This window comes from Salmo salar, chromosome ssa02, assembly GCF_905237065.1.
Source record: "Salmo salar chromosome ssa02, Ssal_v3.1, whole genome shotgun sequence".
Taxonomy (NCBI): Eukaryota; Metazoa; Chordata; class Actinopteri; order Salmoniformes; family Salmonidae; genus Salmo; species Salmo salar.
In genome coordinates, this window is record NC_059443.1 from 83,590,589 (window position 1) to 83,617,633 (window position 27,045).

The 27,045-nt window shown below is 42.8% G+C and overlaps 2 protein-coding genes and 1 non-coding gene across 6 annotated transcripts in view; 2 read left to right on the forward strand and 1 right to left on the reverse strand.

The window, feature by feature from the left end:
• The window catches only part of LOC106593876 (cytochrome P450 3A27), a 31,442-nt gene extending 20,651 nt beyond the window's left edge, over window positions 1–10,791 (forward strand). The window contains exons 9-13 of the mRNA XM_045711211.1: window positions 4,710–4,788; window positions 7,370–7,530; window positions 8,712–8,938; window positions 9,110–9,272; window positions 9,702–10,791. Coding sequence (XP_045567167.1) covers window positions 4,710–4,788; window positions 7,370–7,530; window positions 8,712–8,938; window positions 9,110–9,272; window positions 9,702–9,878 — 807 coding nt within the window. The 3' untranslated portion in view covers window positions 9,879–10,791. The remainder of the gene's footprint in view (window positions 1–4,709; window positions 4,789–7,369; window positions 7,531–8,711; window positions 8,939–9,109; window positions 9,273–9,701) is intronic.
• A 187-nt stretch (window positions 10,792–10,978) lies between these two features.
• LOC106593341 (cytochrome P450 3A27) overlaps window positions 10,979–27,045 on the forward strand; it is a 34,186-nt gene continuing 18,119 nt past the window's right edge. Inside the window, exons 1-6 of one of the 4 annotated variants that reach the window (XM_045711224.1) lie at window positions 10,979–12,077; window positions 13,447–13,540; window positions 14,007–14,059; window positions 16,141–16,240; window positions 16,434–16,550; window positions 24,103–24,191. In XM_045711224.1, the coding sequence (XP_045567180.1) occupies window positions 12,004–12,077; window positions 13,447–13,540; window positions 14,007–14,059; window positions 16,141–16,240; window positions 16,434–16,550; window positions 24,103–24,191 (527 nt within the window). In that variant the 5' untranslated portion in view covers window positions 10,979–12,003. The remainder of the gene's footprint in view (window positions 12,078–13,446; window positions 13,541–14,006; window positions 14,060–16,140; window positions 16,241–16,433; window positions 16,551–24,102; window positions 24,192–27,045) is intronic. The other 3 variants (XM_045711218.1, XM_045711235.1, XM_045711230.1) reach the window with 3 other exon arrangements.
• Window positions 19,554–19,628, reverse strand: trnaa-ugc (transfer RNA alanine (anticodon UGC)). Its single transcript has one exon. It is a non-coding gene; the product is annotated as a tRNA-Ala (tRNA).

Consider the following 27,045-nt stretch of genomic DNA (forward strand, 5'->3'; position numbering starts at 1 on the left):
CATGTATTGTGTAATATAATGTCCTAGGAGTGTCATCTGATGAAGATCAACAAAGGTTAGTGCTTCATTTAGCTGTGTTTTGGGTTTTATTGACACATGTCCTTGCTAGGAAAATGGCTGTGTGATTATATTTGTCTATGTACTCTCCTAACATAATCTAATGTTTTGCTTTCGCTGTAAAGCCTTTTTGAAATCGGACAATGTGGTTAGATTAACGAGAAGTTTATCTTTAAAATGGTGGAAAATAGTTGTATGTTTGAGAAAGTTGAATTATGAAATTTTGTTGTTTTTTAATTTTCCGCCATGATATTTCACTGGCTGTGTTCCGCAGATGGGACTCTAGCGTCCCACCTAGCCCATAGAAGTTAACTGACTTGCCTAATAAATAAAATAATTAGCTGTTGCGAAAGCAGCAGCTACTCTTCCTGGGGTCCACACAAAACATGAAACATAATACAGAACATCATGAGTCAAGGACAGAACTACATACATTTTAAAAAGGCACACGTAGCCTACATATCAATGCATGCACACAAACTATCTAGGTCAAATAGGGGAGAGGTGTTGCTTTATCTGTTTTTTTAAACCAGGTTTGCTGTTTATTTGAGCAATATATAATACTGTACGTTTTCTTGAATTTGTTTTGGATTCGGGGACTATGAAAAGACCCCTGGTGGCATGTCTGGTGGGATAAGTGTGTGTCAGAGCTGTGTGTAAGTTGACTATGCTAACAATTTGGGATTTTCAACACAATGTTTCTAATAAAAAGTGATGCAGTCTCCTCAACTCTTAGCCAAGAGAGACTGGCATGCATAGTATTAATATTAGCCATCTGATTAAAATTAGAGCAAAACGTGTCGCTCTGTTCTGGGCCAGCTGCAGCTTACTAGGTTTTTCCTTGCAGCACTGGACCACACGACTGGACCATAATCAAGATTAGACAAAACTAGAACATGCAGAACTTGCTTTTTGGAGTGTGGTGTCAAAAAAGCAGAGCATCTCTTTATTACGGGTAGACCTCTCCCCATCTTTTTATTTTTATTTTTTATTTCACCTTTATTTAAAACCAGGTAAGCTAGTTGAGAACAAGTTCTCATTTACAACTGCGACCTGGCCAACATAAAGCAAAGCAGTGCGACAGAAACAACAACACAGAGTTACACATGGGATAAACAAGCGTACAGTCAATAACACAATAGAAAAAAAGAAAGTCTATATACAATGTGTGCAAATGGCATGAGGAGGTAAGGCAATAAATAGGCCAGAGTAGCAAAGTAATTACAATTTAGCAGATTAACACTGGAGTGATAGATGTGCAGATGATGATGAGCAGATGATGGTGTATAAGTAGTGATACTGGTGTGCAAAAGAGCAGCAAAGTAAATTAAAACAATACGGGGATGTGGTAGGTAGATTGGGTGGGCTATTTACAGATGGACTATGTACAGCTGCAGCGATTGGTTAGCTGCTCAAATAGCTGATGTTTAAAGTTAGTAAGGGAAATGTAAGTCTCCAGCTTCAGCGATTTTTGCAATTCGTTCCAGTCACTGGCAGCAGAGAACTGGAAGGAAAGGTGGCTAACGTTGGTGTTGGCTTTGGTGATGACGAGTGAGATATACTGTCACGTCTTTCAAGGAGCAGGAAACGGGTGAGTCAGGCGCAGGAGACAAAAGGTCTGTAGAAAAATATTTAATTAAGTCCAGAGTGAATACAACGATTAGGCAGGGTGCAAAACACAAGCAGGATGTAGAACAGCTCCAAAACTCAAAATACACGGGACGCAGCCCGGCAACCCTAATGCCTAATATCAGCGTCGTGTAAATCAAACACATAGGAAAAATAAATCCAGCCCTAAACCCAAATGTAACACGAAACAATCCCGCACAACTCCAAACAAGAAACTGACAAACTAAATACCCTCCCACTAATTACAAACAAGAAACAGGTGCGCACTAAACAGACATAACTAACAGACACATGAAACATGGATCGGTGGCAGGTAGTAGGCCGGTGACGACAACCGCTGAGCGCCGCACGACCGGGGACTGGCGCCACCTTCTGTGGACGTTGTGACATATACCTGCTGGAGCGCGTGCTACGGGTGGGTGTTGTTATTGTGACCAGTGAGCTGAGATAATGCGGAGCTTTACCTAGCATAGACTTATAGATAACCTGGAGCCAGTGGGTCTGGCGACGAATATGTAGCGAGGGCCAGCCGACTAGTGCATACACGTCGCAGTGGTGAGTGGTACAAGGGGCTTTGGTAACAAAACGGATGGCACTGTGATAGACTACATACAATTTGCTGAGTAGAGCATTGAAAGCTATTTTGTAGATGACATCGCCGAAGACGAGGATCGGTAGGATAGTCAGTTTTACTAGGGTAAGTTTGGCGGCGTGAGTGAAGGATGCTTTGTTGAGAAATAGACAGCCGATTCTAGATTTGATTTTGGATTGGAGATGTTTGATATGAGTTTGGAAGGAGAGTTTACAGTCTAGCCAGATACTTAGGTATTTGTAGTTGTCCACGTATTTTAGGTCAGAACCGTCCAGAGCAGTGATGCTAGTCTGGCAGGCGGGTGCAGGCAGCAAACGGTTGAAAAGCATATATTTGGTATTACTAGCGTTTAAGAGCAGTTGGAGGCCACGGAAGGAGTGTTGTATGGCATTGAAGCTCGTTTGGGGATAGAATCCCACTGACGGGATTGCTAGCATGGCGAGAAATTCAAAACATCAAAAATCTAATAATTTCAATTTCTCAAACAATCAACTATTTTACACCATTTAAAAGATAAACATCTCCTTAATCGAACCACATTGTCCGATTTCAAAGAGGCTTTACGGCGAAAGCATAAAGTTAGATTTTGTTAGGAGAGTACATAGCCAAAAAAGTACACACATCCATTTTCAATTCAAGGACAGGCATCATCAAAAGCAGAAAACCAGCTAAAATTATGCACTAACCTTTGACAATCTTCATCAGATGACACTCCTAGGACATTATGTTAGACAATACATGCATTTTTGTTCTATCAAGTTCATATTTATATCCAAAAACAGCATTTTACATCGGCGTGTGTCGTTGAGAAAATGTGTCTCCCCCAAAACTGCCAGTGAATTTACAAAAAATACTCATTATAAAACGTGGTTAAAGTATTAAACTGTTATTCAAAGAATTATAGATTAACATCTCCTGAATGCAACCGCATTGACAGATTTCAAAATAACTTTACTGGGAAAGCATACTTTGCAATAATCTGAGTACTCTGGTCAGAAAAATACACTACGCAATACAGATAGCTGCCATGTTGGAATCATCTAAAATCATAAATAGCATTAGAAATATTCCCTTACCTTTAATAATCTTCATCAGAAGGCACTTCCAGGAATCTCAGGTACACAACAAATGTTTTTTTTTTTTATGAAGTTCATAATTTATGTCCAAATAACTCCATGTTGTTCCGTGTTGTTAGCGCGTTTGGTAGGCTACTCAAAATGTAGGGCGCGGGAGGGAAAAGTCACGACGAAAAGTAAAAAAAAAAATCTATTTACGTTCGTTCAAACATGTCAAACGTTGTTTAGCATCAATCTTTTGGGCCATTTTTAACGTGAAACATCAGTTATATTTCAACCGGACCTCTCCTGTGTCTTGAAAGACGTTTTGAAAAAGGTCTCACCTCACATGAACGCGCATGAGTGCGCAATAATGAAGTGACGACATCCCAGGGACATCAACTTCCCTTCCTTCTCATCCGGTCTCTGTTCATCACAGACACTTCAAACAACTTTATAAAGATTGTTGACACCTAGTGGAAGTCATAGGAAGTGCAAATCCTTTGTCACTGTGTGTTTTATTGGCAATGACTTGAAAATAGTACAGCCACAACATTTTCATTTCCTGCTTGTATTTTTTCTCAGGTTTTTGCCTGCCATATGAGTTCTGTTATACTTAGAGACACCATTCAAACAGTTTTAGAAACTTCAGAGTGTTTTCTATCCAAATCTACTAATAATATGCATATTCTCTTTGAAAATACTGCCCCCTAGCCCCAACAGGTTTTAACACAGTGTCCAAAGAAGGGCCAGATGTATACAGAATGGTGTCGTCTGCGTGGAGGTGGATCAGGGAATCACCCGCAGCAAGAGCGACATCGTTGATATATACAGAGAAAAGAGTCAGCCAGAGATCTGAACCCTGTGGTACCCCCATAGAGACTGCCAGAGGTCCGGACAACAGGCCCTCCGATTTGACAAACAACTCTGTCTGAGAAGTAGTTTGTGAACCAGATCCATTAGAATCTGTTTGTGTTGGTTGTGATTGGAACAGATCCATTAGAATCTGTTTGTGTTGGTTGTGATTGGAACAGATCCAATAGAATTTGTTTGTGTTGGTTGTGATTGGACCAGATCCATTAGAATCTGTTTGTGTTGGTTGTGATTGGAACAGACCCATTAGAATATGTTTGTGTTGGTTGTGATAGGAACAGATCCATTAGAATCTGTTTGTGTTGGTTGTGATTGGACCAGATCCAGAATAATCTGTTCATGTTGGTTGTGATTGGACCAGATCCAGAAGAATCTGTTCATGTTGGCTGTGATTGGACCAGATCCGGTAGAATCTGTTCATGTTGGTTGTGATTGGACCAGATCCAGTAGAATCTGTTTGTGTTGGCTGTGATTGGACATATTTGACCTAATTTAATTCGCAGAGTCAGGTGGATTTCTTACAACTGATGATCGACTCTCAAAAAGGCAACGACACAAAGACAGGGCAGGAACAGACAAAAGGTACCTGCCGAACAAACATCTAGAAACTATTGTTACAAACACACACCTGGAAACTATTTTTACAAACACACACCTGTAAACTACTGTTACAAACACACACCTGTAAACTACTGTTACAAACACACACATGTAAACTACTGTTACCAACACACCTGTAAACTACTGTTAAAAACACACATGTTACAAACACACACCTGTTACCAACACACACCTGTAAACTACTGTTGCTAACACACACCTGTTACAAACACACACCTGTAAACTACTGTTACAAACACACACCTGTAATCTACTGTTACAAACACACACCTGTAAACTACTGTTTCAAACACACACCTGTTACTAACACACACCTGTAAACTACTGCTACCATCACACACCTGTTACAAACACACACCTTTCCAACTTAATTGAGGAAAATAAGAACAATCCTGTCACGTCCTGACCAATATAAGTTGTTATTTTCTATGGTAGAGTGGTCAGGGCATGACAGGGGATGTTTATGTGTTTGTTCTGTCTTCTATTTCTATGTTTGATTTCTAGTTTGTCTATTTCTAGATGGGGTTTATTGGGTTGACCTTCAATTGGAGGCAGCTGTTCCTCGTTGCCTCTAATTGAAGGTCATATTTAGTAGGGGTGTTTTTTTCCTGTGGTTTGTGGGTAGTTGTTTCCTGTTTAATGTATGTTCACCTGACAGAACTGTTGACGGTCGTTTTTGTTATTTTGTTATAGTGTTTCATTGAAGTTAAATATGAGCACTTCACACGCCCCTTTGGTCCCCTTTACAACCCACGTTACAAATCCTAAATGTATTTTGATACTGTCGCAAAGCTAACTAAAAAGCAGCATTCCCCAAGAGAGGATGGCTTTCAATTCAGCAGTAATAAATTCATGAACTTCTTTGAGGAAAATATCATGATCATTACAAAGGAAATGACGGACTCCTCTCTAAATCTGTGTATTCCTCCAAAGCTCAGTTGTCCTTAGTCTGCACAACTCTGCCAGGACCTAGAATCAAGGGAGACACTCAACTGTTTCACTACTATATCTCTTGACACAATGATGAAAATAATCATGGCCTCTAAACCTTCAAGCTGCATCCTGGACCCTATTCCAACTGAACTACTGAAAGAGCTGCTTCCTGTGCTTGGCCCTCCTATGTTGAACATAATAAACGGCTCTCTATCCACCGGATGTGTACCAAACTCACCAAAAGTGGCAGTAATAAAGCCTCTGTTGAAAAAGCCAAACCTTGACCCAGAAAATATAAAAAACTATCGGCCTATATCAAATCTCCCATTCCTCTCAAAAAAAAATGAAAAAGCTGTTGCGCAGCAACTCACTGCCTTCCTGAAGACAAACAATGTATACGAAATGCTTCAGTCTGGTTTTAGACCCGATCATAGCACTGAGATTGCACTTGTGAAGGTGGTAAATTACCTTTTAATGGCGTCAGACCGAGGCTCTGGATCTGTCCTCGTGCTCTTAGACCTTAGTGCTGCTTTGACACCATCGATCACCACATTCTTTTGGAGAGATTGGAAACCCAAATTGGTCTACATGGAAAAGTTCTGGCCTGGTTTAGATCTTATCTGTCGGAAAGATGTCAGTTTGTCTCTGTGAATGGTTTGTCCTCTGACAAATCAACTGTAAATGTTGGTGTTCCTCAAGGTTCCGTTTTAGGACCACTATTGTTTTCACTATATATTTTACCTCTTGGGGATGTCATTCAAAAACATAATGTTAACCTTCACTGCTATGCGGATGACACACAGCTGTACATTTCAATGAAACAAGGTGAAGCCCCAAAATTGCCCTCGCTGGAAGCCTGTGTTTCAGACATAAGGAAGTGGATGGCTGCAAACTTTCTACTTCTAAACTCGGACAAAACAGAGATGCTTGTTCTAGGTCCCAAGAAACAAAGAGATCTTCTGTTGAATCTGACAATTAATCCCCCATAGCCTGGTTCCTCTCTAGGTTTCTTCCTAGGTTTTGGCCTTTCTAGGGAGTTTTTCCTAGCCACCCTGCTTCTACACCTGCATTGTTGTTGTTTGGGGTTTTAGGCTGGGTTTCTGTACAGCACTTTGATATATCAGCTGATGTAAGAAGGGCTATATTAATACATTTGACCTACAAACTACTGTTACAAACAAACACCTGTTACCAACACACACCTGTAAATTACTGTTACCAACACACACCTGTAAACTACTGTTACCAACACACACCTGTAAACTACAGTTACAAACACACACCTCTTAACTACTGTTACTAACACACATCTGATACAAACACACACCTGTTACTAACACACACCTGTCAACTACTGTTACAAACACACACCTTTTAAAAACACACACCTGTAAACTACTGATACAAACACACACCTGTTACATTTACCTGTTACCAACACACACCTGTAAACTACTGTCACAAAAACACAACTGTTATATACACAAACTTGTTACAAACACACACCTGTAAACTACTGTAACAAATACACAACTGTTACAAACTATTCTCTCTCTCTTTTTCTCTTCTCTTCTCCTCTCCTCTACTCTCCTCTCCTCTCCCTCCACAGGACTGACTGATCATGAGATCTTGTCTCAGGCCATGATCTTCATCTTCGGTGGCTACGAGACCAGCAGCACTACTATGAGTTTCCTGGCCTATAACCTGGCATCCAATCCCCACACCATGACCAAACTGCAGGAGGAGATAGATGCTGTATTCCCCAACAAGGTAACCCCCACACCATGACCAAACTGCAGGAGGAGATAGATACTGTGTTCCCCAACAAGGTAACCCCCACACCATGACCAAACTGCAGGAGGAGGTAGATACTGTGTTCCCCAACAAGGTAACCCCCACACCATGACTAAACTGCAGGAGGAGATAGATACTGTGTACCCCAACAAGGTAACCCCCACACCATGACCAAACTGCAGGAGGAGATAGGTACTGTGTTCCCCAACAAGGTAACCCCCACACCATGACCAAACTGCAGGAGGAGGTAGATACTGTGTGGGTGCCAGTTATGTCAGATGTGGTGAGGTACTGATTTGTGTGTAACCCTGGTGTCAGATGTGGTGAGGTACTGATGTGTGTGTAACCCCGGTGCCAGATGTGGTGAGGTACTGATGTGTATGTAACCCTGGTGCCAGATGTGGTGAGGTACTGATTTGTGTGTAACCCCGGTGCCAGATGTGGGGAGGTACTAATTTGTGTGTAACCCCGGTGTCAGATGTGGTGAGGTACTGATGTGTGTGTAACCCCGGTGCCAGATGTGGTGAGGTACTGATGTGTATGTAACCCTGGTGCCAGATGTGGTGAGGTACTGATTTGTGTGTAACCCCGGTGCCAGATGTGGTGAGGTACTAATTTGTGTGTAACCCCGGTGCCAGATGTGGTGAGGTACTGATTTGTGTGTAACCCCGGTGTCAGATGTGGTGAGGTACTGATGTGTGTGTAACCCTGGTGCCAGATGTGGTGAGGTACTGATGTGTATGTAACCCTGGTGCAAGATGTGGGGAGGTACTGATTTGTATGTAACCCTGGTGCCAGATGTGGTGGGGTACTGATTTGTATGTAACCCTGGTGCCAGATGTGGTGAGGTACTGATGTGTGTGTAACCCCGGTGCCAGATGTGGTGAGGTACTAATTTGTGTGTAACCACGGTGCCAGATGTGGTGAGGTACTGATGTGTGTGTAACCCTGGTGCCAGATGTGGTGAGGTACTGATGTGTGTGTATCCCCTGTGCCAGATGTGGTGAGGTTCTGATTTGTATGTAACCCTGGTGCCAGATGTGGTGAGGTACTGATTTGTATGTAACCCTGGTGCCAGATGTGGTGAGGTACTGATGTGTATGTAACCCTGGTGCCAGATGTGGTGAGGTACTGATTTGTATGTAACCCTGGTGCAGGCTCCAATCCTGTACGAAGCTCTGATGCAGATGGACTATTTGGACTGTGTGTTGAACGAGTCTCTGAGACTGTATCCCGTCATGCTACGACTGGAGAGGGTCGCCAAGAAGACGGTGGAGATTAACGGCATCGTCATCCCCAAAGACTGCATTGTCCTGGTTCCCACGTGGACCCTCCACCGAGACCCAGAGATCTGGTCAGACCCTGAGGAGTTCAAACCAGAGAGGTACTGGACCGCACCGTAACCACAATCCAACCATAACACAACCTTAATACAACCACAGTACAACCATAACACAACCACAATCCAACCATACCACAACCTTAATACAACCACAGCACAACCACAAATCAACTACAATACAATGTGTAATATGTCTGCCCTCTCCCTGTCCAGGTTCAGTAAGGAGAACAAGGAGTCCATTGATCCGTACACGTACATGCCGTTTGGGGCGGGGCCCAGGAACTGTATCGGGATGCGTTTCGCCCTGATCATGATCAAACTGGCCATGGTCGAGATCCTCCAGAGTTTCACTTTCTCCGTCTGCGACGAGACCGAGGTGAGACGCTCACCTGAGCAGACAGAATATGACATCATCAAACATCAGTAGCATTCATAGAAAGAGGCTGTGGTTAAGGCCGGGGAGGGTTATGTAACAGGAGTTATCAGATGAAATTGTAGCTGACCTGACAGGAAGTCCAAAGATCACCCCAACGCAACACACACAATACACACAACGCACACACCCACATAGCATGCACGCACACACACACACGCACACACACACACACGCACACACACACACACACACACACACACACACACACACACACACACACACACACACACACACACACACACACACACACACACACACACACACACACACTGTTGGAGATGGATAACCAGGGTTATGTCATGTTATTTTCTATATATCCTGTTGGAGATGGGCAACCAGGGTTCTGTTCTGTTCTGTTATTCTCGATAGATCCCTTTGGAGATGGACATCCAGGGTCTGCTGATGCCCAAACGACCAATAAAACTGAGGCTGGAGCCCCGTAGCAAAACCCTTAGCAACACCACCGCCACCTCTCTGAAGAATCCAACATCGTTATCAAATGCAGGAGCACCCTATCCAACCCTAGAGCCCCCCACCCTACCCTAGAGCACCCCACCCTACCCTGGAGTACCCCACACTACCCTAGAGTACCCTACCCTACCCTTGAGGACCCTACCCTGGAGGTCTCTACCCTAGAGGACCCTACCCTGGAGCACCCTATCCTACCCTAGACTACCATAATCTACCCTACAGCACCCTACCCTACCATAGAGGACCCTACCCTGGAGCAACCTACCCTACCCTAGAGCACACTTCTCTACCCTACAGCACACTACCCTTCCCTAGAGTACCCTACTCTACCCTGGAGAACCCTACCCTGGAGGACCCCACCCTACCCTAGAGTAACAACCCTACCCTGGAGTACCCTAACCTAGAGTACCGTAACCTAGAGCACCCCACCCTAGAGTACCCTACCCTAACATACAGCACTCTACCCTAGAGTACCCTACCCTGGAGGACCCTACCCTAGAGCACCCACCCTACCCTAGAGTACCCTACCCTAGAGGACCCTACCCTACCCTACAGTACCCTACCCTACCCTGGAGGACCCTACCCTAGAGTACCCTACCTTATCCTTGAGTACCTTACCCGAGAGCACCCTACCCTACCCTAGAGTACCCTACCCTACCCTAGAATACCCTACCCTAGAGTACCCTACACTACCCTACAGTACCCAACCCTACCCTGGAGTACCCTACCCTAGAGCACCCTACCCTACCCTGGATAACCCTACCCTAGAACACCTTACCCTACCATAGACTACCATACCCTAGAACACCCTACCTACCCTAGAACACCCTACCCCACCCTGTATTTCTAATTTCATCCAGGTAGGCCTAAATGTAGTGTTACTGTCACGTTCGTCGTAAAGATGGGACCAAGGCGCAACGGGAATGTGTAAAATCATCTTCTTTTATTATGAAGAAAAACCAAAACAAACACTTAATCAAGACAACGACGAAGAAGAAACAGTCCTGTGAGGCACACAGCTACACAATACGGAACAACTACCCACAAAAACCCATGAAAAAAAAACCCCTACTAAATAGGACCTTCAATTAGAGGCAATGAAAAAAAGCTGCCTCCAATTGAAGGTCAATCCAATAAACTAAGCATAGAAATAGATAAACTAGACACAGACATAGAAATAGACTAACATAGAACATTGCCCAACAAACCCCGAAACACATTAAACAAACACACCCTGCCATGTCCTGACCAAACTGCAATAACAAATAACCTCTTTACTGGTCAGGACGTGACAGTTACGATCTGGTCATCCACACATTTCTTTTCAGATCCCAATACCACCCTTGTGTAGCCGTTGGATGTAAATACACAGCCCTGGTAGCTCGCCAGGTCCCATTACAAAACTATTAATTCACTTTCTACATTTTCCAGCTCTTGTACTTTCTGCATTTATAAACACAGTGCAGAGAATAGAGCAAAGTTCACATAGAGCAAAGTTCACATACAGTTACGATCTACCATTACTGCATTGTGAGGTGATTTCCCACAGTTAAAGTCCTGCAATAACAGCTATGACACTAATAATTGTGTAATCTCTTCACAGTAAGTCACTCTGGATAAGAGCGTCTTCTAAATGACGTAAATGTAAATGTAAATGTACATTTCATGGACCCAATATCCAGAGGTAACGCTGTACAGTAAAATAGAAGTATGTCCCAAATCAATTATAATACAGCCACAGTGCGACTTCAACTATATTTTGTGTGTCAAATTAACTACTTATTGTCTTTTGTTTAATTCATATAACAACATTCTAACCTTGTTTAGCATGATCTAATCCAAAAATGGCATTATATCCACTATTTGTATCTGTTTGCATCAGTTCAATATTGGACACTTATTTTGAAGGCGAACCGCAAATTCCATTGTGGCTCATCCTTATTCTAGCTACCATCACACAGGTGCTTTTCCGACTTGATACAATAACCACTTGCAACCTGCACGGTCTCAGACAGAGTACGGAGAAGAGCAACGGTCGGTAGTTGAGATCTGCCGCGTGCACAGAAGAACCACACTAGAACCGGACAGAAAAAAAACTACTCAAAACCTGTCAGGCCATTGGAGAACTGAACTCGAACGTGCCTGAGAGAAAACGAAGCCTTTGTTTTCAGAAGCAGCAGGGAACCGAACCAGAGGAAAGATGATGAGTTTTCTGCCATACTTCTCCGCTGAGACGTGGACCCTCCTGGCCCTCCTCATCACCCTAATAGTAGTGTAAGGACTTACATCAAATCAAATGTTATTTGTCACATTTATCTTTGTCACGTCCTGGCCAGTATAAGGGTTAATTGTCATTGTAGTTTGGTCAGGACGTGGCAGAGGGTATTCGTTTTATGTGGTTCGGGGTGGTGTGTTTGTTGAAGGGGCATTTGATTTAAGTATTCCGGGGTGTTTGGGCACTGTTTGATATTCATGTATTCTATGTTTAGTCTAGTGAGTCTGTTTCTATGTTTGGTTAATTGGGGTTGGGACTCTCAGTTGAAGGCAGGTGTTGTCTATTTGCCTTTGAGAGTCCCATATATTAGGGTGTGTTTGTCATTTGTGGGAGATTGTTCTGTGTTTAGCCTTGTGCCTTGCCAGACTGTTTTGTTGATCGGTCGTTCTTTTGTTATTTTGGTGTTCATTTTGAATTTATTAAACGTCAAGATGAGCATACACATACCTGCTGCATTTTGGTCCTCCTTTACCAACGACAACCGTGACAATCGTAGTTTGCCGGTGTAGACTAACAGTGAAATGCTTACTTACGGGTCCTTTTCCAACAATGATAACATTGACTTACATCAAATCAAATGTTATTTGTCACATTTATCGTAGTTTGCCGGTGTAGACTAACAGTGAAATGCTTACTTACGGGTCCTTTTCCAACAATGATAACATTGTTGGTGCAAATGCATTGCAAGTGCATGAAAAGGTCAACTGTACAAAAATCATATGCCTGTTTGTTGAAACTATACTTTCAGTTCCTGTTGATACTATGTTCCTGTCTTACTTCTGCTTAACACATGATAGCAATAAGAGGAAGAAGGATTGGGAAACTAACTGCAAATAACAATAAACTTAACTCCGCCTAGCAGAGACATCTTTGTATTAGCAACTATTAATTATGAGCTTATATGGTATTAAAGTTAAGGGACATCACCTTGAGCTGGGTGATCCTCAGTAGGGGATAAAAAGGGAAAACGAATCAAATCAAATTTATTCATAAAGCCCTTCTGACGTCAGCTGATGTCACAAAGTGCTGTACAGAAACCGAGCCTAAAACCCCAAACAGCAAGCAATGCATGTGTAGAAGCACGGTGGCTAGGAAAAACACCATCTTGAGAACTGAGTGTGTTACTTGCAAATTACTGTAATTGTACTGTAATTACTCCGGGTTGCAATCCTTATTAAACAAACTAACTTCTGATCAAATAAGTATGAACTTAGGGCAGAAATCCCTTACACTATATGCACAATAACATGGTTAGATACAGAATAACATGGCTATATACAGGGATACTATACTTAATCTGACTTCTCTAGAACATATTACTAGTTACTGTCTCTCTCTCTGTGTGTGTGTGTGTGTGTGTGTGTACAGGTACGGGTACTGGCCCTATGGTGTTTTCACTAAGATGGGTATCCCTGGTCCCAAACCCCTACCTTACATTGGCACAATGATGGAGTATAAAAAGGTTAGTACCCATTCAGAATAAACATCTCTCTCATATTTTTAACACTTGTGTTATTTTTCTCCCCATGTAAAATAATACATTGAGAAGGAAAAGAGCACTAGCCGGTTGTTTGAACAATAGATAAATAAAAGGTGAAATGAGACATGATCAGTGTAGAAGTTGTGTTGCTTGACCCTGAGGACCATAGAAAATAACAAACCCTCCTCAACCCTCACCTGTTTCAGGTGTGTTCTCTGTTCAGGTGTAAGACACACCTACATGACCTCCTAGGGCATGGCCAGGCATGAATCAGCTGTTTTTTTTCTTTCTCTCATTGTCTCTCTCTCTCTCTCTCTCTCTCTCTCTCTTTCATTGTCTCTCTCTCTTCTTTCTCTCTCTCTCTCATTGTCTCTCTCTCTCTCTCTCTCTCTCTCTCATTGTCTCTCTCTCTCTCTCTCTCTCTACCTCTCTGTCTCTCTGTGTGCAGGGTTTCACTAACTTTGACACAGAGTGCTTTCAGAAGTACGGGAGAATCTGGGGGTGAGTTCAGTTGGCTGTACCGTACTAGGATGACTCACAACTGTACTATGTTCTTTCAATTAATCACCTGCTCGAGCTGTCATGTGACCATGAGGAATAGTATTAATAATATCAGCAACCAGAATAATATTTCCTTTGTAGTTTTATATGTGGTGGTTAAATGTGTGTCTCTGATTCTCCTCTGTGAAGGATCTATGATGGGAGGGAGTCTGTTCTGTGTACCATGTAGGATTGCAGGTGTACTCAGACCTCTTCACCTTTTCCACATTTTGTTACATTACAGCCTTATTCTAAAATGGATTTAATAGTTTTTTTCCCTCATCAATCTACTCACACAATACCCCATAATGACAAAGCAAAAACTGTTTATTTTAATTTTTTTGCAAATGTATAACTACAAAAAAACTAATTTAATATCACATTTACGTAAGTATTCAGTCCCTTTACTCAGTACTTTGCTGAAGCACTTTTGCCAGAAATTACAGCCTCGCGTCTTCTTGGGTATAATGGTACAAGCTTGGCACACCAATATTTGGGGAGTTTCTCCAATTCTTCTCTGCAGGTCCGGTCTCTGGCTGGGCCACTCAAGGACATTCAGAGACTTGTCCCAAAGCCACTCCTGCATTGTCTTGTCTGTGTGCTTAGGGTTGTTGTCCTGTTGGAAGGTGAACCTTCACTCCAGTCTGAGGTCCTGAGCACTATTGAGCAGGTTTTCATCAAGGATCTCTCTGTACTTTTCTCCGTTCATCTTTCCCTTGATCCTGACTAGTCTCCCAGTCCCTGCCGCTGATAAACATCCCCACAGCATGATGCTGCCACCACCGTACCTCACCGTAGGGATGATGCCAGGTTTTCTCCAGACGTGAAACTTTTCATTCAGGCCAAAGAGTTTAATCTTGGTTTCATCAGACCAGAGAATCTTGAGAGTCTTTAGGTACCTTTTGGCAAACTCCAAGTGGGCTGTCATGTGCCTTTTACTGAGGAGTGGTTTCCGTCTGGCCACTCTACCATAGAGGCCTGATTGGTGGATTGCTGCAAAGATGCTTGTCCTCCTGGAAGGTTCTCCCATCTCCACAGAGGAACTCTGGAGCTCTGTCAGAGTGACCATAAGGTTCTTGGTCACCTCCCTGACCAAGGCCCTTCTCCCCCAATTGCTCAGTTCGGCCGAGTGGCCCGCTCTAGGAAGAGTCTTGGTGGTTCTTTGATTAAAGAATGATGAAGGCCACTGTGTTTTTGGGGACTTTCAATGCTGCAGAAATGTTCCCCAGATCTGTGGCTCAACACAATCCTGTCTCAGAGGTCTACGGACAATTCTTTTGACCTCATGGCTTGGTTTTTGCTCTGACATGCATTGTCAACTGTGGACCTTATATAGACAGGTGTGTGCCTTTCCAAATCATGTCCAATCAATGGAATTTACCACAGGTGGACTCTAATCAAGTTGTAGACACATCTCAAGCATGATGGAAACAGGATGCACCTGAGCTCAATTTGGAGTCTCATAGCAAAGGGTCAGAAAACGTATGTAAATAAAGTATTTATGTTTTTCGCTTTCTCGTTATGGGGTATTGTGTGTAGATTTATGAGCGTTTTTTTATTTATTAAATCAATTTTGGAATAAGGCTGTAACTCAACAAAATGCCATAGTGAAGGATATACAATGAGAGGCAGTCTGTTCTGTGTACCATGTAGGTGTATATATAGTGGTTAAAGCCAGGTGTGTTTCTCCTCTGTGAAGGATCTATGATGTGAGGCAGCCTGTTCTGTGTATCATGTAGGTGTATATATAGTGGTTAAAGCCAGGTATGTTTCTCCTCTGTGAAGGATCTATGATGGGAGGCAGTCTGTTCTGTGTACCATGTAGGTGTATATATAGTGGTTAAAGCCAGGTATGTTTCTCCTCTGTGAAGGATCTATGATGGGAGGCAGTCTGTTCTGTGTACCATGTAGTTGTATATATAGTGGTTAAACCAGGTGTGTTTCTCCTCTGTGAAGGATCTATGATGGGAGGCAGTCTGTTCTGTGTACCATGTAGGTGTATATATAGTGGTTAAAGCCAGGTGTGTTTCTCCTCTGTGAAGGATCTATGATGGGAGGCAGCCTGTTCTGTGTATCATGGACAAAAGCATGATCAAGACCATCCTGATTAAAGAGTGTTACAACATCTTCACCAACCGCAGGGTGAGACACACACACACACACACACACACACACACACACACACACACCCCAAAAAGTATTGCTGATATTATTAATACATTATTTGTAGCATTCATTTCGTAGTGTGAATATTATGTAAATAGAATGATCAATATTAATTATGAATGATCTTTATTAAATCATATATTTGTTATAACTGTCCTCCATGTTTTAGAACTTCACGTTTCTGAGCGGCGAGCTGTTTGATGCGGTGACCATTGCCGAGGACGATACATGGAGACGGATCCGCAGTGTCCTCTCACCTTCCTTTACCTCTGGACGACTAAAAGAGGTAGAACCATCCCTCCATCTCTCCCTTTCTATGCTTTATCAACATGTTATAAACGCTTTATAGCTTGTTATAACTCTTTATTAACTCATTATAGTTGTCAAACTCTTTATAAAGTCATTATGGCTTGTTATAAACTCTTTATAAACGCTTTATAGCTTGTTATGAACTCAAAACTAAATCAAATCAAATTTCATTAGTTGATACACATATTTAGCAGATGTTATTGCAGGTGTAGTGAAATGCTTAGAGCTGTTGTCGATGAACAGCATTCTTACATAGGGATTCCTCTTGTCCAGATGGGTTAGGGCAGTGTGTAGTGTGATTGCAATTAACTCATTATAGCTTGTTATAAATTCTTCATAAACTTGTTATAGCTTGTTATGAACTCAAAACTAAATCAAATCAAATTTTATTAGTTGATACACATATTTAGCACATTGCGGGTGTAATGAAAATCTTCGGCTCCAGCAGTGCTGTGATATCTAACAATACACAAGTCTAAAAGTAAAATAATGAAATTAAGAGATATAGAAATATTAAGACAAGGAATGTCGAAGTCTGGAGTATAAAATTAAATATATTTTTTATTTAACCTTTATTTAACTAGGCAAGTCAGTTAAGAACAAATTTTTTTTTTCAATGACGGCCAAGGAACAGTGGGTTAACTGCCTTGTTCAGGGGCAGAATGACAGATTTGTACCTTAACAGCTCAGGGATTTGAACTTGCAACCTTTCGGGTACTAGTCCAACGCTCTAACCACTAGGCTACGCTCCCGCCCCGTGGGATATACATTATAATAGTACATTTTTTATACAGTTCAAGTCAGAAGTTTACATAAACCCGAGCCAAATACATTTACAGTTTACAGTTTTTTACAATTCCTGACATTTAATCCGAGTAAATATTCCCTGTCTTAGGTCAGTTTGTCACGGTTGTCGTAGGTTAAAGTGGACCAAGACGCAGCGGGGAAATGTGCACTCATCTTCTTTTTATTTAAACAGACAAGAAGGTGAACCAAAACAGACACGTACACAAAAAAACACAACGACTAATAACAGGCCGGTAAGGCAACAAAGCTTTACCAAGCACATAATCTCCCACAAAACACTAAAACAAAGACATACCTATATATAGGACTCTCAATCAGAGGCAACTAGAAAACACCTGCCTCCAATTGAGAGTCCAATCCCCAATAAACTAAACATAGAAATATAAAGAACTAGACTAAAAATATAAATACATTAACATAGACCAGTGCCCAAAACCCAGAATAATAAATCAAATACACCACTAAACACACAACCACCCCGAACCACATAAAACAAATACCCTTTGCCACATCCTGACCAAACTACAATAACAAAATAACCCCTATTACTGGTCAGGACGTGACATTAACCCCCCCCCCCCCCAAAGGTGCAGACCCCGTATGCACCTCAAAAAAAACAACATTAAACCCTTAACTAAAGGGAGGGAAGGGAGGGTGGCTGCCGTCAACGACGGCTCCTGTGCTACACCCCCCCCCTCCCCAACCCACCTATACTGGAGGTGGCTCAGGCTCAGGTCTACAACCCCCACCCAACCTGTCCACCCCTGCTGAATGCTCAGGGCTGTAGAGCGTCTCTGGGAGCTCCGGACTGTAGGCCAACTCTGGAAGCTCCAGACTGTAGGCAGACTCACTCGGTTCCGGACTGCAGGCCGACTCACTCGGTTCCGGACTATACACTGTTGCCGGATACTCTGGACGGGGTACTGTTGCCGGATACTCTGGACGGGCTACTGTTGCCGGATACTCTGGACGGGGTACTGTTGCCGGATACTCTGGACGGGGTACTGTTGCAGGATACTCTGGACGGGGTACTGTTGCTGGATACTCAGGACTGAGCTGACGCACTGGAAGCCTAATGCGTGGGGCTGGTATTGGAGGTACCAGACTGGAGACATGCACTTTAAGGCTAGTGCGAGGAGCGGGAACAGGCTGAGTTGGACTGGGCTGACTTACTGGAGGCCTGGTGCTGGTACTGGATATACCGGGCCGTGGAGACGCACTGGCGGTCTCAATCGCACCACCTGCACAACCCATCCTGGCTGGATGGAACTAGTAGCCCTGCACAAGCGAAGTGCTGGCACAGGGCGAACTGGGCTGTGCAGGGGCCTGATGGTTGCCGTGCGTAGAGCGGGCGTAGGGTAGCCTGGACCTAGGAGGCGCACCGATGGCCAGATGCGCTGCTCAGGCATCCTCCTACCAGGCTGGATGCCCACTCTAGCACGGCATTTGCGAAGGGCTGGGATCACTCGCACCGGACTGTGCGTGCCTATGGGCGAGATCGTGCGCAATTCCGCATACCTCGGCGCTCTCCACTCCACCTGTTCCCCATAAAAAGCACGGGGAGCTGGCTTAGGTCCACTGCCTGGCCTAGCCAACCTACCTGTGTGACCCCCCCCCAAAAAAATTATTGGGGGTGCCTCCCGTGCTTCTCCATCGGCGCGTACAAAGCCTCATACCGACGCCTCTCCGCCTTGGCTGCCACTATTTCCTCCGGACGGTGACGGTAGTCCCCAGCCTGATGCCAAGGTCCAGCCCCGTCCAGAATTTCCTCCCATGTCCAATTCCCCAGATAGTCCATATAATTATCCCTTTGCTCCTTACCCCGCTGCTTGGTCCTTGGTTGGTGGGAGATTCTGTCACGGTTGTCGTAGGTTAAAGTGGACCAAGACGCAGCGGGGAAATGTGCACTCATCTTCTTTTATTTATTTGGACAAGAAGGTGAACCAAAACAAACACGTACACAACAAAAACGCAACGACTAATAACAGGCCGGTAAGGCAAGCAAGCTATACCTAGCACATAATCTCCCACAAAACACTAAAACAAACACATACCTATATATAGGACTCTCAATTACATTTACATTTACATTTTAGTCATTTAGCAGACGCTCTTATCCAGAGCGACTTACAGTAGTGAATGCATACATTTCATACATTTTTTTTCCTGTGCTGGCCCCCCGTGGGAATCGAACCCACAACCCTGGCGTTGCAAACACCATGCTCTACCAACTGAGCTACAGGGAGGCAACTAGAAAACACCTGCCTCCAATTGAGAGTCCAATCCCCAATAAACTAAACATAGAAATATAAAGAACTAGACTAAACATAGAAATACATTAACATAGACCAGTGCCCAAAACCCGGAATAATAAATCAAATACACCACTAAACACACAACCACCCCGAACCATTTAAAACAAATACCCTCTGCCACGTCCTGACCAAACTACAATAACAAAATAACCCCTATTACTGGTCAGGACGTGACAGTAGGCCTTGAAATACATCCACAGATACAACTCCAATTGACTCAAATGATGTCAATTAGCCTATCAGAAGCTTATAAAGCCATTTCGTAATTTTCTGGTATTTTCCAAGCTGTTTAAAGGCACAGTCAAGTTAGTGTATGTAAACTTCTGACCCACTGGAATTGTGATACAGTGAAATAATCTGTCTGTAAACAATTGTTGGAAAAATTACTTGTTTCATGCACAAAGTAGATGTCCTAACCGACTTGCCAAAACTATAGTTGTTAACAAGAAATTTGTGGAGTGGTTGACTCCAACCTAAGTATATGTAAACTTCCAACTTCAACTGTGTGTATACACACACTACCGTTCAACATTTTCGGGTCACTTAGAAATGTCCTTGTTTTTGAAAGAAAAGCAAATTGTTCAGAAATACAGTGTAGACATTGTTAATGTTGCAAATGACTATTGTAGCAGGAAACAGCTGATTTTTTTTTTAATGGAATATCTATATAGGCATACAGAGGCCCATTTTCAGCAACCATCACTCCTATGTTCCAATGCCATGTTGTGTTAGCTAATCCAAGTTTATCATTTTAAAAGGCTAGTTAATCATTAGAAAACCCTTTTTGCAATTATGTTAGCACAGCTGAAAACTGTCGTTCTGATTAAAGAAGCAATAAAACTGGCCTCCTTTAGACTAGTCGAGTATCTGGAGCATCAGCATTTGTGTGTTCGATTACAGACTCAAAATGTCCAGAAACAAAGAACTTTCTTCTGAAACTCGTCAGTCTATTCTTGTTCTGAGAAATTAAGGCTATTCATTGCCAAGAAGCTGAAGATCTCGTACAACGCTGTGTACTACTCCCTTCCAAGAACAGCGCAAACTGGCGCTAACCAGACTAGAAAGAGGAGTGGGAGACCCTGGTGCACAACTGAGCAAGAGGACAAGTACATTAGAGTGTCTAGTGTGAGAAACAGACGCCTCACAAGTCCTCAACTGGCAGCTTCATTAAATAGTACCCGCAAAACACCAGTCTCAACGTCAAACAGTGAAGAGGCGACTCCGGGATGCTGGCCTTCTAGGCAGAGTTGCAAGGAAAAAGCCATATCTCAGACTGGCCAATAAAAAGAATAAAAAGAAAAGATTAAGATGGGCAAAAGAACACAGACACTGGACAGAGATATGGATTTTTCTTTAGTTGTTATAGCCAATGTCTTGGCTGTATTACTTTTTCATAACTAAGTTATTCTTCTTCAGTTGTTATAGCGTGTCTTGGCTGTATTACTTTTTTTATATAACTAAGTTATTTTTCTTTGCAACTCTGCTTTCTTGACTTCTTGTAACAAGGTATAACAGGATATACAGAGGAAACTTATTAAAGGCTTCAAGATTAATTTCTTTAGCATTGTGGCATGTTTTTCTAGATTCTAGAATATACAGTGCATTCAGAAAAGTATTCAGACCCCTTGACTTTTTCCACATTTTGTTATGCTACAGCCGTATTCTAAAATGTATTCAATTATCATTTTTCCTCATCAATCTACTACACACAATACCCCATAATGACAAAGCGAAAACCGTTTTTAGAAATCTTTGCAAATTAATAAAAATCAAAAACAGATACCTTATTTACATTATTATTCAAAGGTGGAGTCATGCGTCCTCTGAAACATGACCCGCCTGACCACCTACTTCCTGCATGACCTGGATGTCAGCAGCACTAATGTGAAACCCAGTTCGACTGACAACCCGAGTCAGCTTGCAGGTGCACGGCTCTGTCACAAGGAGTTGCTAGAGTACGATAAGCCAACGTCCCGGATGGCGCTGGGCCAATTGTGTGCCATCCTATAGGGTTCACGGTCACAGTCGGTTGTGACACACCCTGGGATTGAACACCAGGCGGTGCAGTGCTTTTGACCGCTGCACCACCCAGGACCCCTATCTTCTTCGTTCTAATGACATGCTTGAATCATAATATAGGACTAGAATTAGATGCAGATGGCTTTCACTTCTCTTCACGAAGATTGAATGGTTTAACGCTAAGGAGCTTTTTTTAAGGACACATCATGCTGTTTATATAAATAATTTACCAGTTTCTTTCTTATCCTGGGAAAGGGGAGTGGTTATTGGCGGTAAATCTTGGTAACCGGGTTATTAGCATTCAACTCTTATCATGAAGCAGCACTCTGCTAACCTCTCTCTCTCTCTGTCTCTCTCTCTCTGACTCTCTCTCTCTCTGACTCTCTCTCTCTCTCTGTCTGTCTGTCTCTCTCTCTGTCTGTCTCTCTCTCTGTCTGTCTGTCTGCTCTCTCTCTCTCTCTCTCTGTCTGTCTCTCTCTCTGTGTCTCTCTCTACCTCTCTTTCTACCTCTCTCTCTCTACCTCTCTCTCTCTCTCACTCTACTCTCTACCTCTCTCTACATCTCAATTCAATTCTAGGGGCTTTATTGGCGTCGGAAAGATATGTTTACATTGCCAAAGCAAGTGAGGTAGATAATATACAAAAGTGAAACAAACAATAAAAATGAACATTAAACATTACACTCAAAGAAGTTCCAAAATAATAAAGACATTACAAATGTCATATTATGTATATATACAGTGTTGTAACGATGTACAAATGGTTAAAGTACAAAAGGGAAAATAAATAATCATAAATCTGGGTTGTATTTACAATGGTGATTGATCTTCACTGGTTGACCTTTTATTGTGGCAACAGATCACAAATCTTGCTGCTGGGATGGCACACTGTGGTATTTCATCCAGTAGATATGGGAGTATATCAAAATCGGTTTTGTTTTCGAATTCTTTGTGGATCTGTGTAATCTGAGGGAAAAATGTGTCTCTAATACTGCTGAGGGAATATTCTAAACCCTGGGTCAACAGTCACCTTCTACTGCTGAGGGAATACTCTAAACCCTGGGTCAACAGTCACCTTCTACTGCTGAGGGAATACTCTAAACCCTGGGTCAACAGTCACCTTCTACTGCTGAGGGAATACTCTAAACCCTGGGTCAACAGTCACCTTCTACTGCTGAGGGAATACTCTAAACCCTGGGTCAACAGTCACCTTCTACTGCTGAGGGAATACTCTAAACCCTGGGTCAACAGTCACCTTCTACTGCTGAGGGAATACTCTAAACCCTGGGTCAACAGTCACCTTCTACTGCTGAGGGAATACTCTAAACCCTGGGTCAACAGTCACCTTCTACTGCTGAGGGAATACTCTAAACCCTGGGTCAACAGTCACCTTCTACTGCTGAGGGAATACTCTAAACCCTGGGTCAACAGTCACCTTCTACTGCTGAGGGAATACTCTAAACCCTGGGTCAACAGTCACCTTCTACTGCTGAGGGAATACTCTACACCCTGGGTCAACAGTCACCTTCTGGAAATGCTGGAGTCTTTGTTTAAAGCTGAAGGGGAGATTTTCAATAACACTGTTTTTATTTTGGGGTTTCAATATAGTAAGCAACAGAAAATAAAATGTCAACTGTTTAATTTTTTGGGGGGGACAAGCTAAGATGCCCATTTTTCTGAGTAGGAAACATAAGATAGAAACGGGATATGGGCAGGATGTAAGATGTGTTTTTAAAGGATTAGTGAAAATAAGAATAAAAGTGGATTTTGAGTTCTACTCAGCTGTAAAAGATCTCCCATTGTTTGAGGAGAACTGGGCATACGAAGGAGCGCTTTGTTTTGTAGAGGAGGGGAAACTATTTTTTGTAAATGAAATAAGTTGAATGTATATGTTCTTTTGTATTTTTTTTTTGTATTTTTTGTATTTTTTTAGGAATTACATTTGTTGTTTCATTTCTGAAAAGGCAGTGTGCCATTGTTTATGTTAACTTGAGTATAAAATAAAGGTTTTGTAAAAACTCAAAATTCTCTCTCTCTCTCTCTCTCTCTCTCTACCTCTACCTCTCTCTGTCTCTCTACCTCTCTCTGTCTCTCTACCTCTCTCTCTGTCTCTCTACCTCTCTCTCTGTCTCTCTACATCTCTACCTCTCTAACTCTCTCTCTCTACCTCTCTCTCTACCTCTCTCTCTACCTCTCTCTCCACCTCTCTCTCCACCTCTCTACCTCTCTACCTCTACTTCTCTCTCTCTCTACCTCTCTCTCTACCTCTCACTCTACCTCTCTCTCTCTCTCTCTCTCTCTCTCTCTCTCTACCTCTCCACATCTCTCTCTCTCTGTATCTCGCTCTCGCTACCTCTCTACCTCTCCTCTCTCTCTCTCTCTCCTCTAGATGTTTGGTATCATGAAGCGGCACTCTGCTAACCTGCTGAACGGAATGAAGAAGCAGGCAGATAAAGACCAGGCCATCGAAGTGAAGGAGTGAGTCCTGATTCCTAACCTCTGGCTTTTCACCTTACACCTATGAGTCTTGATTATAATTCACACACACATATAGCCACCCTTTGCCTTGATGACAGTGTCGTGTCTTTGGGGCTACCATTAAACTTTAGATATGTTTATCAATGTAATTATTATCACGCGATTAAATTGATTAATTGTTTAATTGTAATTAACTAGGAGATCGGGGCACCAAGGAGAATATTCAGATTACAAAGCTAAAATTTTCCTAATATAAACTTTCCTGTACTATAATATTATATTCTATTATAGTATAGGCCGATTATCTTCTGGTTTAAATGGTGTATTTTACCTCTAGTCCAGTCTCATTCCAAACGTCGTAAATTGTTGTATCTGCACGAACCCAGTCTTTACTAAAATCATCCATACATCAATTGTCTTAAAATCATTTATTTACTACACTAAGTAATTAACAGAAAAACATACAAACAGTAATTATCAGCCTTCCCTGTAGCTCAGTTGGTAGAGCATGGTGTTTGCAACGCCAGGGTTGTGGGTTCGATTCCCACGGGGGGGCCAGCACAGAAAAAAAAAAAATGTATGAAATGTATGCATTCACTACTGTAAGTCGCTCTGGATAAGAGCGTCTGCTAAATGACTAAAATGTAAATGTAAAATGTTATCGTCACAAAAGATTGGTAGAGGAATGTGCCCTTGTGGGCTAAACAGGCAGGTCGGCCTGTTGAACAATGGGTCATAAACGGTCAGCTGAGAAGTTGCACAGAGTTCATTAATATTGACAATTGACAATTGAAGGCTCACTCATTCGGGAACAATTGCAATCAATATATATTTACGCTCAGTGTGTCGTCGTGATCCTTGTTCGAGAGTTCTGTTCTGTTGGGGAGTTTTGTCCGCGTTCTCTCTCTCTCGGTTAGAATGGATCTTTCAGAGCGACATTCATTCATGTCGTCATAGAATGGTTGTTTCGTTGGTCTTCGCGTTCGATGATATAATTTACTTAGCTGCAGACTAATAATTAATATCAAAGACTTGTTCTTATTCTGTCGGTCTCGATAGTCTAAAAGTTAACCACGTGGTATAGTTCACTTTCAGTAGAGTACTTGGATGGTCAAACCTCTGGCCATAGAGTGTAGGCCTGGTCTGAAGAAATGTAAATCAGGGGGTGTTTTATAGTGCCCATAGAACAGGCTTGTCAAATGACGCCTGGTCCTGTATGGGTCCCTGGGGGCGTGCCTATGACTGAGTTAGATTTGGTTACAGAAACCAAATCTATCACATTACATCAGTACAATAGCATCTCAATGTCTTACAAAAGCTTTATCCTTATTAATACATTCTATACAAACATTATGATGCTATTATATAAACAGTTTTATGGTAATATGGCTATATTGTCTCTTCTGAGTATCACAAAATTGTACCAAGCGGATCAGTTCGTAGCTGGATTCTTCACCAATCTTCCATACCTTCTCCAGAACACAAAATGTCGCTTGGCTCTCCAATTCTATGAGTTGGAAGAATTTCCTGTGTCTCTCTATGGGCCATGTGGACAGAGACTCTCCTGGAATTTTAGAGTTTTTATGACCCTTTACACACAGGGTGGATTGGGGGGAAGGTAGGGGGTGGTGGTGCAAAAGGGAGGGGGGGTCAACTGTCCTCCCTGTACCAAAAGAGGCCAACGTCATGACAACAGCTTTGCACTCTTGGCCTGAGGTAGAGTACCTCATGATAAGCTGTAGACCAAACTATCTACCAAGAGAGTTTTCAACTATATTTTTCGTAGCCGTCTATTTACCACCACAAGCTGATGCTGGCACTAAGATCACACTCAACGAGCTGTATAAGGCCATAAGCAAACAATAAAATGCTCATCCAGAAGCAGCGCTCCAAGTGGCTGGGGACTTTAATGCAGGGAATCTTAAATTCGTTTGATCTAATATCTACCAGCATGTCACATGTGCAACCGCAGGACAGATTACCAGGACGTGTACTCAGAGGATGTGCGGACCAACTGGCAAGTGTCTTCACTGACATTTTCAACCTCTCCCTGACCGAGTCTGTAATACCTACATGTTTCAAGCAGACCACCATAGTCCCTGTGCCCAAGAAAGCGAAGGTAACCTGCCTACATGACTAGCATACCACCACAACAGATCCATAGCACTCACGTCGGTAGCCATGAAGTGCTTTGAAAGGCTGGTCATGGCTCACATCAACACTATCATCCCGGAAACCCTACACCCACTCCAATTCACATATTGCCCCAACAGATCCACAGATGATGCAATCTCTATTGCACTCCACACTGCCCTATCCCACCTGGACATAAGGAACACATGCATGAAAATGCTGTTCATTGACTACTGCTCAGCGTTCAACACCATAGTGCCCACAAAGCTCATCACTAAGCTAAGGACCCTGGGACTAAACACCTCGCTCTGCAACTGGACCCTGGATGTCCTGACGGGCCGCCCCCAGGTCTGCCACATTGATCCTCAACACAGGGGACTCTTGTGGGTTTGTGCTTAGTCCCCTCCTGTACTCCCTGTTCACCCACGACTGCATGGCCAAGCATGACACCAACACCATCATTAAGTTTGCTGATGACAAAACAGTAGTAGGCCTGATCACCGACAACGATGAGACAGCCTATAGGGAGGAGGTTAGAGACCTGGCCGTGTGGTTCCAAGACAACAACCTCTCCCTCAATGTGAGCAAGACAAATTAGCTAATCGTGGACTACAGGTAAAGGAGGACCGAACACGTCCCCATTCACATCGACGGGGCACAAGTTCCTTGGTGTCCACATCACCAACAAACTAACATGGTCCAAAACACACCAAGATAGTCG